Below are 15033 nucleotides of genomic sequence, written 5' to 3' on the forward strand. Positions count from 1 at the left end.
CTAAATTTTTTAATTTTTGTATTTAATAAATATTTAAATTTTAAAAATAATTTATTGCTCTCCTTTAATTTCCTATTCTTGATAATAATTTCGAATATTTTATATATTTTTGTAGTGATTTTCAATGCAATAAATAGTTATTCAGATTCTCTGTTCGGATAGACGGAGAAACTGGAAGCCGATTACAGGCTTTCACCCGCGCAATTTGGCTCTGATCATCTTCTCCGTCTGATTTCAATTCAACGGCTTCGATCCTAAGATCGATCTTTATTTTAAGCATTTCTTTTAATATCCGCCTCGATTGTCTTCTCAAACCATTCACCTGGTCAAGGTTTTACAGAGAAATTCAATGATCTTCTTGTTCATTTATTATTATTTTCATCTCTGACCTGCAAGCCCATTTTCGCTGTTTTACTTTATTCCTTACGATCTTCGGGTTTCTGTTGATCAATCTCTACTATTTATCCTTCTGCAGCTGTTCAATTCAGGAATTTTGGTCAATACTGTCTTCTCCGAAGCAGGGATACCATTTTTGTTTGGTTCCAGTTTGGGTTAGTCGAAACTTCTTCGGCATCTCTGTTCATCGATGATCGAAGCTGCGGTCGTTTGATTGTTCAATTTCTCTGTAGAGGCACGGAGACGTATATCCGAGGTACGAAGTTTGAGAAGTTTTAAGTTTCTTTTCACTTTTTTCGCGTTCAAATTATCTGAAATGTGACGGAAAATCACTTGATCAACGATGTGTGAGGAAGTAATGCATGATTTTATCGTATGCCAAGCTTTAGGACAATGCGTCTCGCCATTAGAAGTCAAACCTGATACAAATTTATGAATGAAATGTAATACGAACCTTAAGAACACCTAGTTGGACGGTCTCCGCGACTCTAACAATTGCAGTAACACGCTATTAATTTTTGCTCATATTTATTAGGCAGCAAAGACCATTGGAAAGGTATAATAAACCAAACTCTTAGGTCCTAGTATAGTTGTGAAGTGCTTGACCCGTTCCAAATTCTGTGAAAGTGCTACATTTCAGTTCTGCTATTTCTGATTGTTTTTGTAACAGAAACGGATTTAAAAGGCTTGTCATCAGTATCATCCTTGTTCCTTTCTTGCAAGGCTGAGTTTTTCTCTTCTGCTGGCAACATGGGGTGCTATCCTAGCAAGAACACAGATTCAAAGGCCAGCCGAGTTGCGCGATGGCAAGCTACTGGCATAGTGGCTTTGCGAGACTCAAAGTTGAAGGTTATCTTTGTTATTATTTTTCTATATGAATTTTATGTTATTCTTTTGCTGGGTTTGGCATCTTTTTATGCATATTCTATTTGAATTATAGTCATCCATCGAACGGATACATGGCTTTCTTTGTAGGAGGTTATAGGTTACTAGTGACTGTTTATAAGATTTATTTTGCTCTATTATGACCATGTGCTTATTTTATAGTTATTTTTGTGTGTCTCAATGTGGTGGAGCAGGTGAATTAGGAATGTAAATAGCTAATGGAATCGTTCGAAATTATGAATTAGATTTTTCAGTTAGGAAGAAATCTCATCAAAGGAGTAAAATATATCTTACAAAACCGACGTACTAGGGGATTCCAAATAGTTCTTCCTGTTGGGACAATCAAAGAAAGATTACGGTTGCAAGTCCTGTATATGCATGTTCTTTTTGTTTGTATTTTTCAGAAAGATATTGACAAAGGTACCTTAATGCTCAACAGATAGGAGCCTGTAAATAGGGTCATCTGGAAATTTTAGCCATATGTGGACCCTTGCTTTTCAATTACTTTTGACTATATTGATATTGATGGTATTTGGAGTGTTTGGATCGAGCTTTTGCTGCATAGAACAATTAGTCATTCTGAAAAGTACTATATGAATTGATGAATTCCAATAACTCGTGTCATTCTTTGGAAATGCTCGCACCATAGTCAGTTTTGTTAGCCATCTACTCACACATCTACTGATGTTGGAACAGACATTTCCTGATGAAGTTCTTGACCTGGACAGATCTGTCCGCACCCTTGATGTAACAAACAATAAAATAGGTGGGTATCTTGCACTCTCCTTTCTTATGACTTCATTGTCGTGGTCACAATTATGCTTGAAAAGCTATTTTCTGACTGTAATCATCCTTGCATCTATTATCTAATTAAAATTGGCGGTAATGAGACTACTAATTACCAATGAATAAGAATTTCAATACTTGTATTAACTTATCTCTTCTAACTATTTTGCAGTTGATATTCCTATGGAAGTCTGCAAATTAACAAACATGCAGCGTCTGGTAGGGATTGTATTTCATTATTGCTCATCTGATGCATTATTGTTTTGCAAAATTTTTTATCAAAACACATATTTGTAGAGCTTGGTACTTCAGCTCTCACTAGTTGAACATGTCATATAGAACCTTTGAACCCTATCTTTCCTTTATCTTTTAGATTTATAAAATTTATTAGAAGTAGAAATAACAATTAAGATACTTTTATCTCACATTTTTCATTTTCCTTTTCAGATATTGGCAGATAACCTTATTGAGCGTTTACCAATGAATTTGGGGAAGCTCCAATCTCTAAAAGTTATGATACTTGATGGAAATCACATTACCACATTACCCGATGAATGTAATTTTCTTATCTAATTTAACAAGAGATTAAAAAGGAATGCAAGAAGCGATAAACTTTTCTGCCCCACACTACTGCAACTTCTGTTAGTCTTTTTTACAAATTTCTGTAATACATTCCTAATGAATGTCGGTTCTTGTGTGTAGTGGGTCAGCTAGTAAGGCTTGAACGTTTATCTGTCTCCCGAAATTTGCTATCATCCTTACCTGAAACCATTGGAAGCTTGCGGAATGTAAGTGAATTTTATTCTCAGCATTTTAACTGATATACCTCCTCTGTAATCTTTTATTTGGTTGCATTTGCAGAGCACTTCAAGTTATGCTGTTTCTAACATTGAATCAAAGTATTGGATTAGTAACCTCTTTGTAGATCTAACAAGGTTCTACTCATGAGATTAATCTTTTGTTTTTGTGGGAAATGACACGCCCTTAACATGGGGTGAGACTGGGCAAAGTTCAATTATCTATCCAGGGGAAGCACTTCTATTGAAGCATAATTCCCGAAGACCTTGAGATCTTGAAAGCCTCAACATCATAACACTTGTATTTATAGTGACGTTAACAGTAAACTTCATTGCATGTGGACCGAAATTGATGCTAATGTCTATCAAAATTCAATTAGGAAGATAATGCTCTGAACTTTTTTTAAATGATATAATTCCACATTTAACCTTTTATTTTGATGTGGTAAAACTTGCGGATCATCAACTTTCAGGACTAACGCGTGGTTTGATGATGCAGTTATTGCTTATCAATGTATCAAACAACAAGTTAATATCACTCCCAGAATCAGTAGGAAGTTGCTTCTCCCTTGAAGAATTGCAAGCGAATGGTACATATTACTTTGACAGTTATTTGGCAGCATGAATGATATAGAACTTTTAACATTTCTCCCTTTTAGACGTGCAAAGATTTTATTAATTGAACAAATTATTGTAAGCTGGCCTCCTGCTACACTTTGGAGAATTATTCCAAAAAATTAGTGTATGACCGGCCATGTTCCTGCTTAGTTTTCTTTGTATGATTGCATGTTTGGAGACCTATAAGGTGTCCCCTAACTTGTGGTTCTGTAGCAAGGAATTAGGATTCTATTCAATGATCTGTTTACATTTGAACAAATTTTCAGACAATCTCATGGAAGGCCTTCCCTCATCTTTGTGCAATCTGATTCACTTGAAGTCGTTGTGTTTAGACAATAACAATATCGGCCAGGTAGACTTTTTTTAACTATTCGTCCAGGATTTAACATCCTAAATTTACAGTTCTGATTGTAGTCGTGACCAAGTTCCTATTTAACATAAAATGAATATCTCCTTGAGTTTTTGAGATGTATCTGGAGGATTGTAGTCCTTGCTAGATATATTGAATTTTAGTCCATAACTTGCTAACCTGGAATTGAAATCCATATGCCGAGGATCTTGATTGTTGAGTTGAACGTAATGAGGAAAAACTAGTTCCTTAGATTGGAGATCTGTCAATTGGTAGACTTATCATCCAAATTTCTCATTACTGATAATCCAAGATCCATTTGCACAGCCGACTGATATATTGTCTGTTGCTATAAAATTGGGTCCCAAATTTGCATGCACAAAGTGCTCTTTCTCTACAATTTAGGCATAGTAGCCTTAGTAATTAATCTTCCTTCTAGCATAAATATATTTGATCTGTGGTATTGTATTTCTATTTCAGTTACCGTCAAGCCTGTTGAAAGATTGCAAAGCATTGCAGAAGGTATCTTTGCATGGTAATCCAATTTTAATGGATCAATTTCAGCAGGTGTGGTCTACTTCTTAATCGCACTTCGTCATAATGAACCTTATTCAGAAAATAAGAGGAATATGCTTATTTATTAATATTGCTTGTTTCTCCCATGGACTGCCAGATGGAAGGATTCGAGGATTTTGAAGCAAGGAGAAAAAAGAAAATTGACAAACAAATTGATTCCAATGTCATGATTAGTTCCAAGGGCCTCGATGAGGGTGTCGACCTATAAAAACCATTGCACTGGCTTTATAAACAATTTGTAAGTTTCTCAACCTTTTGTATGAACACTTCAAAAGATTTCATTCCAATATTTTATGCTAGTAATTAGTATAGTACTAGTAGTATGACAGTTCAAGCTCACCGCTAGCAGATATTGTCCTTTTTGGACTTTTTCTTTCGAATTTCCCCTCAAGGTTTTTATAACGCATTTGTTATGGGGAGATTTCCACACCCGCATAAAGATTGTTTTATTTTCACTCTCCAACCGATGTGAGATCTCACAATCCACCCTCTTTCAAGGCCCAGGGTCCTCGCTGGCATTCGTTCCTTTCTCCAATTGATGTACGACTTCTCAATCCACCCCCTTCGGGGCCCAACGTCCTTGTTGGCATACCGTCTCGTGTCCACCTTCCTTCGAGACTCAACCTTCTTGTTGGCACATCGTTCGGAACCTGACTTTAATACTATCCGTAACAGACAAAGTCAGTCGCTAGCAGATATTGTCCTCTTTGGGATTTTTTTTGGGGGATTTTGCTTCCGGACTTCCCCCAAGGTTTTTAAAACACGTTTGCTGAAGAGACGTCTTCACACCCTTATAAAGAATATTTTATTTTCTTCTCCAACCGATATGGGGTCTCACATATACTATAGCTATTAGTCTTTTAAAACGGCCGACTTGTTCCCTGCCTTCTCTTTTGCTACATCTGTCCTCTGAACTTGCTCATTTCAACTTTGACTGCTTCTGTACAGATTCATGGAGATGGGTTGCTTGTTTACTTGTTGGTTGGTTGCCGTAAATTCAAAATGGTGAAAGAATCTTGAGATGGTGACTGGACTATTGTGCAGTGTTTTTGCAGAATAAAATTTACACAGAACAGGACACCAACGCCAGCACAGTGGCATGTATAAAATCACAAGCCATTCTACTGTTTTTTTGTTTAGATGCCTTATCATTGAGCAGCCTTGTATAAATTTGAAATCCAAATCTCAATACTATTTTGGGCCCAGGCCCAGGCCCAATGCGAAATATTTACTCGATTTCTTTTTCTTCGTACAATACATTATTTAGTTAAAATAATAATAACAATAATAATTGCGTGTGATTGAAAAAAAATAAAAAATTCGATGTTAATTTCAATGCGAATTATTGCTTTTCCGAATTGTTTTTTTTTTTTTTTTTTTTTTTTTTGCGTATTTTCAAATAAATACAAAATATTGAAATTGTAAATATCTGGATACAGTTTTCTCTCTTTTCTGTGGGTGTTACGATACAGTGGGTGAGAATTAATCATTTATTGTTAGACTTTTGACGAATCTTTTTACGTCACTTTAAACTTTTCACAATAATGCCAAGCTTACTTTTTCATTTCTTTATTATTTATTTTATGTATGATGGTAGTGGTTTTTTCTATAAATTATTAATGGAAATAGTCGAAGTTTATAGATTAGCTCGAGAAAATATTTAAAATAATTTTAGGATACGACATTGTTTATATAGTCTAACTGATTAAAATATATGTTGATAGCTAGACAGTCAATTTTTCAATATGGACATATGAAACAAGTTAACGACATATCAATCATTAAGTCGGGTAAGAAAAAAAAGCTAATTTCTCGTATAACTCAATCAAAATTTATGTAATTTAAGCTAGCTAATATAAACACTACATACCAAACAGTTAAAGCTTTAAACTTGCCCAAGACCAAAATTAATTAATTAAACCAAAAAAAAAAATATCAAATCTATAATACAAAATTTATTTTATTTTAATAGAAGTAGTGGAATAAATAAAGGCACAGACTGATCATTATTAGGGGTAGGACTGGTATTTTAAAATCAATCATATGACAAATTAATAAAAAAATGATCATCAACCACCTCATTACCACCTCTCTCAATCTAGAATATATATATATATATAATATATTTAACCATATAGTAATAGTCCCTTGAATATTTTGGTAATTTGTGGCAATTGAATGATAATAAAATTATTATAAAGAAAAACAAATAATTTAATACGGTCATTATTGCTCGTAGTTTAATATATTTATTTCTTTCGTATATAACAATTAAAAAAACTAAATTAATAATTGTAATTCATAAATTAGTATGGAAAAGATTTAATTTAAATATTTCAATTGGGGACATAATACATTTTACAAGAAAGTTTGTCACTTAGGGCCTTGAAGGATGCCACGTGTCGAGGATCCGTGACGTTGGATTAAAACCCAAATCACTACCACGTTGTGCGACTGTATTTCACATACATAGCGATTTCATCCACGTTCAAGAGCCCCTAACAAAGCAGGGGCTTTATCCGTAATTCCATAAAGATTCGCGCCCCTTTTAGTTATATTCGATTTTTCGGATAACCTTCTTCAAAGAAAAACCAAACCCTAGTTTAGGTCATCGTCCATCGCCGCCGCCTCTTTCAATTCCCACCTTTTTATCCTTTTTTCGTTTCATCCGTCTCTATCCAACGCCTCGATCTGTTTTTCGTTATTAGATCTGGTTTTGTTTCATCTTCCTCTACACATCGATCCCTATTTTTTCCGTTTCCGTCTTCTTTTTACGTTTTTCACCGTAGGTTTTCATCAAAGCACCGATCCTCGGGGTTAATCGGAGATCTGTCATCTCCGATTCTGGTTTTGATTTTTTTTTTTTTTTTAATTGTAAAATATTTTTTTTTTTATCACCTGAGTGTCTTAGATCTGGAATTTTTTCGTTCTTCGCTTGGAGTCGTTTATTCCATCAATTTATCGGAAATCGCTGTTCCCGATTTGCTTGATTTCGCGCTTCCGGTGGATAAGCGAATTTTAGGGTTAGGGTTTCTGTGTATTAGGGATTTTATTTTATTTTGACCAAATTAAATTGGGGGTAATTCAAATTTCTCGGAATAACCGCAATTCTTCGGCCAATTGCTTGTATACCCGAGCTCCATTTTTCCGATTTGTCTATTGCTTCGTTGGTTCGACGACTGTTCTGAGGTACAAAGCTAATAGCTCTTAATTTTTAGGGTTTCGGTTTTGATGTTTAATCGATGAATATATCTAGCTATAATTTTTAATTTATTTCTCATCGTTCTTCAATTTTTGTCTTTTTAATAAAGCCAAGTCGGCCCCCCCTTTTTTAACGGCACATATTTACATTTATGTCCTTTCCCTTAGAATACTCCTTAACACGACCGAGTATTAAAGCACGGCGTTGTTATATGATTATGGCATTGCTAGAAGGCTGGAACTAAACATTTAAAGTATTGATTACAAGATATTCTCACTATCATCAGTTTCCTCTAATTAGTGATTGACTTTGAAAATATGGTCTCTTTCAGGTCTCATGTTTCTTCAAGAATGCTTTTGAAGAATATTCTTTCCTTCGTATGTAGCATAAGACTAGCTAACCAAGCATGTTAGACACTCTTGTTTCTTATAAAGGGTCAAGTCTTCGTATTCCAGTCTTGGGTTTGGCATGTCTTGTTTTAGAATTGACTTCAACATGCATGGGTCACTTCTCTTGAATTGATTATATGTTGTTTTGACTAAGCCACTTCCTTTTGTTATTCCTTCTCACCAAGAGGTTAATTTGCTTCGTTGATTCTAGAATGGAACATACTATTATCAATGGGATATGTTTGGAAGAGTGTCATACACACACATGTACCCCCGTCGTGATAAAAGATTGAAGGAGAGACGTCGATGATTTTCTCCAAGTGATTTAACAAAGAGAAATTGTCTAATTCTACTAGTCTATGAATTTTTTTCCTGACCAATCACTCTATTTTAAGATTCACTGGTTATCTACTATATTTGGGAATTAAAAATGCTTTTGTTAGGAAGCATCAAAAGTATTTGATTAAGATCCTTTCAAGATTTGAGCATTGATTTTCCCTAGAATGCTTTTGGTTAAAAGAAATTAGGGAAGTGTAGAAGATACTGTGTTTTTCCCTTCTTACTTTATGATTGATGTAATATTTGTTGTTCATGTTGGCTCGATCTGTTTCTTGATTTGTCGATGGGAGTTCTGAAATGTTTTTTCAATTATTTTTTTTCTCCTCAGATCACAATCGGTGCTGCTTTTAAAATGGTACAGAATCAGCCGTTTGATGATGGGGAATCAATGGAGATCTCTTCCAAGCACTTGAAACAAGTGGTTGAACAGAGTAACCAAATACTGTCATTTTCAGAATCTGTGATCCCTGAAGATACTCTACAGTATCATTATGCTCTAGGTGCGAGTTTGGCCATAATATTATGTTGAAGTTTTTAACAAGGGTCTTAGACCAGTAGTTTGTAAAATTTGCTATCTTGCAGGATGGTAACATAGCAACTGCAGATTTTGTATTTCAATGATAATTGCTTCACTAAGATTAGCTGCAAAAGAGATTTTTTGTGATTGTTTTCTATTTTGAGCTGTCTGAATAACTCATGGAAATTTCATTTTCCGTTGTCGTTGTTAGGGGATGAATCTCAAAAGAATGACACAGAAATTGACGAAAAACATTCAAGTGCAGTTTTCTCAGAGCCGCACGGAAGTGACTTCGATACTAGCATTCCTGGCTGCATATCCTTCTCCTCTGGCGCGAACAACAGTAAGGCCCCTGAAGAGGGGTCCCCATCTAAATCTCCTCGACATTATTCTATTTCCTCAGAATTTTTTAACCCTGTAAATCATCAGCGAAGAATATTGACGTACTGTGAAGAAATATATTCTTTACTATTGGACCACCCTCCTCAAAAATCTGTTTCTATTGGTCCTGATCATCAAGCTATTGTACCACCTTGGAGATCACGGGATGTGGAGGTTATGTCATATGTGTCTGGATCAGATTCAAAGTCTGATCTTACAGGCAACGAATACGAGAAGAGGTTGATTGGCACCTGTGTTATTCCAATGCCAGACGTGGATTCACCCATCAGTTGTAGTCAAGAATTTGGGAGTGGAAGAGCAGCTTGCAGCTGTGAGGATGGTGGGTCCGTGGGATGTGTTAATATGCACATTGCAGAAGCAAGAGAGCAGCTTAAAAGTAATATTGGACAAGAGAGATTTGTGGAGCTAGGGTTTTCTGAAATGGGAGAGCAAGTAGCACAGAAATGGAGTGAAGAAGAAGAACGATTGTTTTATGAGGTTGTCTTTTCTAATCCAGTTTCAGTGGGAAAAAACTTCTGGGGTGATCTTTCGGTCGTGTTTGCTTCCAAATCTAAAAAGGAGATCGTTAGCTATTACTTCAACGTCTTTATGCTTCGGAGACGAGCAGAGCAGAACAGATGTGACTCATTAAACATTGATAGTGACAATGATGAGTGGCAAGGAACTGATGATTATGGTGATAATGAACCTGGAATGACAGAAGAAGATGATGATTCTGTTGTTGAATCACCACTACATGACGTTGGATCTGGTTTTGATCGTGGCAGGGAAGATGATTTGCAAGAGTACGACGAGGATATCGCTGATGAAAGATTTGATGATGATGAAAGTGGGGGAATTGGCATTTGTTTTAATAATTGCGGTTCCACTCCAACGCTTCCGAACAAAATTCCCTGCGACGAAAGGGGAGAACACGAAGTGCAAGATGATTCTTGCACGTCATCTGACACATGTCCTACAACTCAAGCACTTCCAGCCAAGACGGAGCATTGTGATCAATGGCTGGGTAGTTTTACGGGGCCAAACAATAGTGTTGGACTTGGACATGAGCCGTCAACAGTTCAGGAGCATTGTGATGCTAAGGTGTGGGACGTTGGATACTTGACTTGTTCGAAAAGTGAAGTTGACTTCTTACCAACTAGCAGTATGATAGAAGAAGTCTTTGGAGATGATTCGAGTAATTACAAGGCAATGGATGGAAAGAACTTGAGTTAGTTGCAGCCTGAGCTATCGTCATCATGAATGGTAAATTGGAATGGGAAAAAAAATTTCCTTCTTTTTACCATCATGGGGTGAATCACCCAAAAATTTTCTCCTGCATATAGAGGTAGGGAGAGTTGCAATTTTTCTTTCTCATCAAGCTATAAGATGGACAGCTAGCTACCTTCCCTGTAAGGAGATGATATACTTGAAACACAATTGGTTTTCCTTCAAGATATCGTCGCTTGATCATAAATGAAAAGTAATGGACTCATGTTACCTCATGTGCAGAAGAAAAAGTGAGTTTTTGCTCATCCATTTTTTTATTAGCTCATTATCTGTATATAGCCGTGAACATGAATAATTGATACATAATGGTTAAAATATGTTGAAATTGCTTCGGAGACGTGTTTACCTAATAAACTAAGTTGTCAAGTATTATAGCAGTGGGCCTGTTGTTCATGTATTCATATTTGTCCTTTCCTCCTTAAATGATCCGACTGCAAAGGATCCAGTTCTGTGTAGATCATTGGCTCTTAGTGAACCAACCGTAATCATTTGCTTTCATTGAATCTGCATCTATGTTGTTTTTATCACCTCTCTTGACTCTTCTTTTGGAACCCGTATTTCTTTTAGTGCCGAAAGTGACAGCAAACTATTTCATATTGGTTTGTGCATCATGTTAGTGCCATAAAGTTTCACAAAAGTTGTGCATAATTCATTATCTGTCATTGCTGGTTTCCGAGTGACTTGAATTTGCTTTATGAGTGGTTTATTTGCACTAAATATAGAAAAAACCCAAACCCAATGTGGATTTTTCCAAAGCATTTGTGGGAATCTAGAGGGAAAAAGCTGGGGGTTATGGGTTTGGGTGGTGAAAAATAGGAGTCAAAGAGGTTGGGAAAGCAGCATAAAGGCAGTGGCAGGGAGCATCTTATCCTCCATTCTTGTTGATATGTAACAGCTAGGCTTTGTTAGAGAGAGAAACAGCGATTGCCCAGTCTTTGCTCTATAAAGGGTTCCACTTTTTAAAATTTGAGCATCACTTTTTTTGGAGCTCCCCTCACTTCCAAGTCAAGTCCTTCCAGACATTAGCCCGCACCATATGCAAAAGATCCACATTATCATATCATCTTCTTCATCATACGTGCTTCCAACGATCCCAACTCTCTTTTCTATCTTTTTTAAATCTCGGTAGCCTTCGGTCAAACTAATCGATAACTCGTACGAACCTTAGTTTATAGAAATCATCACCCATTTGTTATCATCTTCCTTACAGCAGCAGAGAATCAAACTGGATTGGATGTGGTTGGCGAACAATGCACATGTTGCTTAAGATTAAACATATACTATAGTTTATTTTATTCCAAAAGAGAGTTCGCGTAGTTATATTATATATTGTGGTGAATTGAAATGAATAGTTTGTGTCTGTCTGACACATTGTGGAGGAAAAAACAAAGCAGAAAATGGAAGGCAATTACAGACAAGTCACAGCTAAAAACCGTACCAAAGTGCTGGGAAGAAGGGAACAACCAAATGGAAGGTGCCCCTTAATCATAGTTCACATGTGATTAGCAATCCTAATCAATACATTTACCCTTTCCTTTCCCATTCATTAGCTTTGTGTTTAATCGCCAACGTAGGCCGGCACCGCACCTCCTCTCTCTTGGTTTGTTCTCCTTCTCTTTCCTTTCCTTTTTTCTTCTCAGAAGAATCAATCCGTGAGATTCCTCGGTTAGAAAACGAACAATTTCTTGTAAGGGTGTGAAAACCTTCCTAATAGACGTGTTCTAACACCGTAAAGTTGACGACAAATGATTTGATGATACACTGAGTAAGATGAAGAGAGTTGAACCAAAAGATCCAAAGTGGCAGTGGGGAATGAAGGAAAAAGAAAAGAATGGGGCGGAAAATGAAGAAAGAAAGTAGAAAAGAATAAGGAGCAGATGAAAGTGGTAGATGTGGGAAATTCCTTAAGGAAGGAATAGTTTTTGAGTATGGCAGTTAGGTTTTGAGTAGGTTCCTCAACCATCATGGCCCCATGGGGATGATCGCCTTCACCAATCTCAGCCGTCAGATTTGGGGAAGCGTAGAACTCTCACTTAAATACACGTGCTGCTTTCTCTTCTCATCCATCTCTTGCATGGATTTCTCCTCTAAATATAGTCAAGCTTACACTCTAAAACAGACACACAAACTCTCACAACACAACCTTCCTTACTTCATTTCCTTTGCTTTCTTCGTGTGCCTATTATTAGTATCACAGGTTACTCATCACACCCAATTCCTTTAAACCTCTCTTACCTTCTTCTTTCTTCTTCAACAACTCTAAAGGGAAGGTTAGTAGATACAGATGTTTACTGGGTCTTCTTCTTTTCCACTTTTCATGCTTCGGATCTTGTTCTTGCTCCTCAATTCTTCAATTTCTGAGGTGGGTTCATTGATCTGTTCCAGTTTCAGCTAGGATTTTCTATGATCTGGGTTCTGTTTGTTTTTCTGTTTTCATTGGATCTTGTTTTTAGTGTTGAGAGATCAGGAACTGCCGCATCAATTCGAGCTCTTGGATTGATTTTGTTTCTTGTAAATGGAAGCTAATCTAGCATCAAGACATGTTTGCAAGCTCTGTAATAAGAGCTTTGCTTGTGGGAGATCCTTGGGAGGGCATATGAGGTCTCATTTGACCAATAACTTAGTTGATTCTGATGAGAAACATAGCAGAACAAGCCTTCAATTTGCTGATTTCAGTGCTGGAAGCGTATCAAACATGGAGGAGGAGGAGGTTGATATGGAAGGTGGAAATCTAGCTGGGTTTGGTTATGGTCTTAGAAAGAATCCCAAAAAGACTCAGAAACTTGAGTTTTTAAGTGAAGAATCTTCACTCCAAGACAAGTTCTGCAGGGAATGTGGTAAAGGGTTTCAATCATGGAAGGCTCTGTTTGGTCACATGAAATGCCATTCTGAAAGAGTTGTTTCCAGTAGTGAAGAGCTGGAAGAACCAGATTCCCATATCACTGATGCTAAACAGAAGCTGGTGATGGATATCCAATCTGATAATGAAACTGAAGCTCCTAAAAACAAGAGAAAGAGATCAAGAAGAAGAAGAACAGCCCAAATGGGCACGGAAAATTCAATAACTTCCTTCTCTTTTGCCACTGATTCCTCTGTTTTTGAAATCCAGCAAGAACAAGAAGTTGCCATCTCCTTGATGTTGCTTTCCATGGACGTGGGGAAGTGGGTTGGTTTCAATTCTCCAGTTGAGTCCTCAGATAACAATTCAAAGTTTCTTGATACCCCATCTGCCGTTGAGAGCAAAACCTCTGTTTCCAATAAACTCAAGGTGAAGAAAATGGAGTCTGAAGTGAAGAAACCAGAGCAAAGTTCTTCTGCGTTTATGAACAAGGGAAAGATGATAGATCAAAGAAGTGGATCTAAATCTTTCCCCCAAAAAAATGACCAAAACCAAGCTAGATTCAGCTCTGATATGATCGCAAAATCCGGAAATAAGACATTAGCAGAGTTTTGGGATTCAAAAATCTGCAAGAAACCCAAAAAGAGAAGCAAATTTGAGTGTGATATTTGCAATAAGATCTTCCACTCATATCAAGCACTTGGTGGGCATAGAGCAAGCCACAAGAAGCTAAAGGGTTGTTTCGTTGAGTCAGCCATGGAAGACGAAGAAGAAGAAATTGACAGCGAGAGCAGTGCAGAAATGGCGATTTCTGCATACCCAACAGCCGAAAGCAAGCTTTCGAAAGGCCTCAACAATGGCGAAATGGGTTATCAGATTCCAAAAAAGAGCAGCAAACACAAGTGCCCAATTTGCGAGAAAGTGTTCGCATCAGGTCAAGCACTTGGTGGGCATAAAAGATCTCATTTGATCAGTGGATCAGAGGCTAAAAACAGAGCAACAATTCAAATCCAAAAACAAGTCCCAGAAATCAGGAGGTTTTTGGACCTGAATCTTCCTCCTGAACCAGTCGAAATAGATAACAAGAACCACAATTTAGCATCATTAAAGCACCCATGGTGGGCTGCAGCTAATGAACACAAGCACGAGGCTCTTGTGAATGTGGGATTTCATATCTAAATTGAGAGAGACTTAAGAGATTGTATAGTGATCAATACTTTCTGGGTATCATTTCATTTCATTAATTCTTTTCATTTTGGTTGAAGATCTTGTTCTTGTTCTTCCTGTTCTTCCTGTTCTTCCTGTTCTTCTTGTTCTTGTGGTATAATAAAAAAGGTAATTGGGTCTCTGATCTCATTATTTTATCTTGGCATCAAATAGAAATGAGTGATGCCTTGAAAAATGGGATTGGTATAAGAAAGTGATGAAGAGGATTAAAAGCAAGATTTAAGACGGCATGTGAGCTCGAAGTGGTTGTTTAGTCACCTACCCAAAACATCATAAACCCATCTCACTTTCTGTACAAATGCAAGTGGTGTTAGCCATTAATATCATATACTATACTCTACTAAATGCCCCATTTTAATCTTTTTTAGAGAGATGGAACTCCCACTCTACAAGAATAATTTCCTATTAACCTATAAATTTAACCCTTTTAACTTAGTCGAGA

The 15033-nt window shown here is 36.7% G+C and overlaps 3 protein-coding genes across 4 annotated transcripts; all 3 read left to right on the forward strand.

The window, feature by feature from the left end:
- The first annotated feature begins 118 nt into the window (after nt 1–118).
- LOC111485555 (plant intracellular Ras-group-related LRR protein 7) lies at nt 119–5655 on the forward strand. Of its 2 annotated transcripts, none has more exons than XM_023132474.1 (12): nt 119–331; nt 476–652; nt 1120–1245; nt 1978–2047; nt 2240–2286; nt 2515–2623; nt 2770–2855; nt 3364–3454; nt 3749–3834; nt 4312–4398; nt 4505–4645; nt 5356–5655. In XM_023132474.1, the coding sequence occupies exons 3-11, from the start codon at nt 1147–1149 to the stop codon at nt 4613–4615; spliced, it is 786 nt and encodes a 261-aa protein (XP_022988242.1). In that variant the 5' UTR covers nt 119–331; nt 476–652; nt 1120–1146; the 3' UTR covers nt 4616–4645; nt 5356–5655. The 2 variants fall into 2 exon arrangements, with proteins under 2 accessions (XP_022988242.1, XP_022988241.1); XM_023132473.1 differs by having other exon boundaries at nt 120–331; nt 1067–1245.
- A 1253-nt stretch (nt 5656–6908) lies between these two features.
- Nucleotides 6909–10902, forward strand: LOC111484951. Its single transcript, XM_023131611.1, has 3 exons — nt 6909–7596; nt 8666–8837; nt 9066–10902. Exons 2-3 carry the CDS (start codon nt 8690–8692, stop codon nt 10469–10471), a joined length of 1554 nt encoding a protein of 517 aa, XP_022987379.1. The 5' UTR covers nt 6909–7596; nt 8666–8689; the 3' UTR covers nt 10472–10902.
- A 915-nt stretch (nt 10903–11817) lies between these two features.
- On the forward strand, nt 11818–14720 carry LOC111485593 (zinc finger protein ZAT4-like). Its single transcript, XM_023132538.1, has 2 exons — nt 11818–12887; nt 12979–14720. Exon 2 carries the CDS (start codon nt 13041–13043, stop codon nt 14541–14543), a length of 1503 nt encoding a protein of 500 aa, XP_022988306.1. The 5' UTR covers nt 11818–12887; nt 12979–13040; the 3' UTR covers nt 14544–14720.
- Nucleotides 14721–15033: the final 313 nt, after the last annotated feature.

This window comes from Cucurbita maxima, unplaced genomic scaffold (assembly GCF_002738345.1).
Source record: "Cucurbita maxima cultivar Rimu unplaced genomic scaffold, Cmax_1.0 Cma_Scf00010, whole genome shotgun sequence".
Taxonomy (NCBI): Eukaryota; Viridiplantae; Streptophyta; class Magnoliopsida; order Cucurbitales; family Cucurbitaceae; genus Cucurbita; species Cucurbita maxima.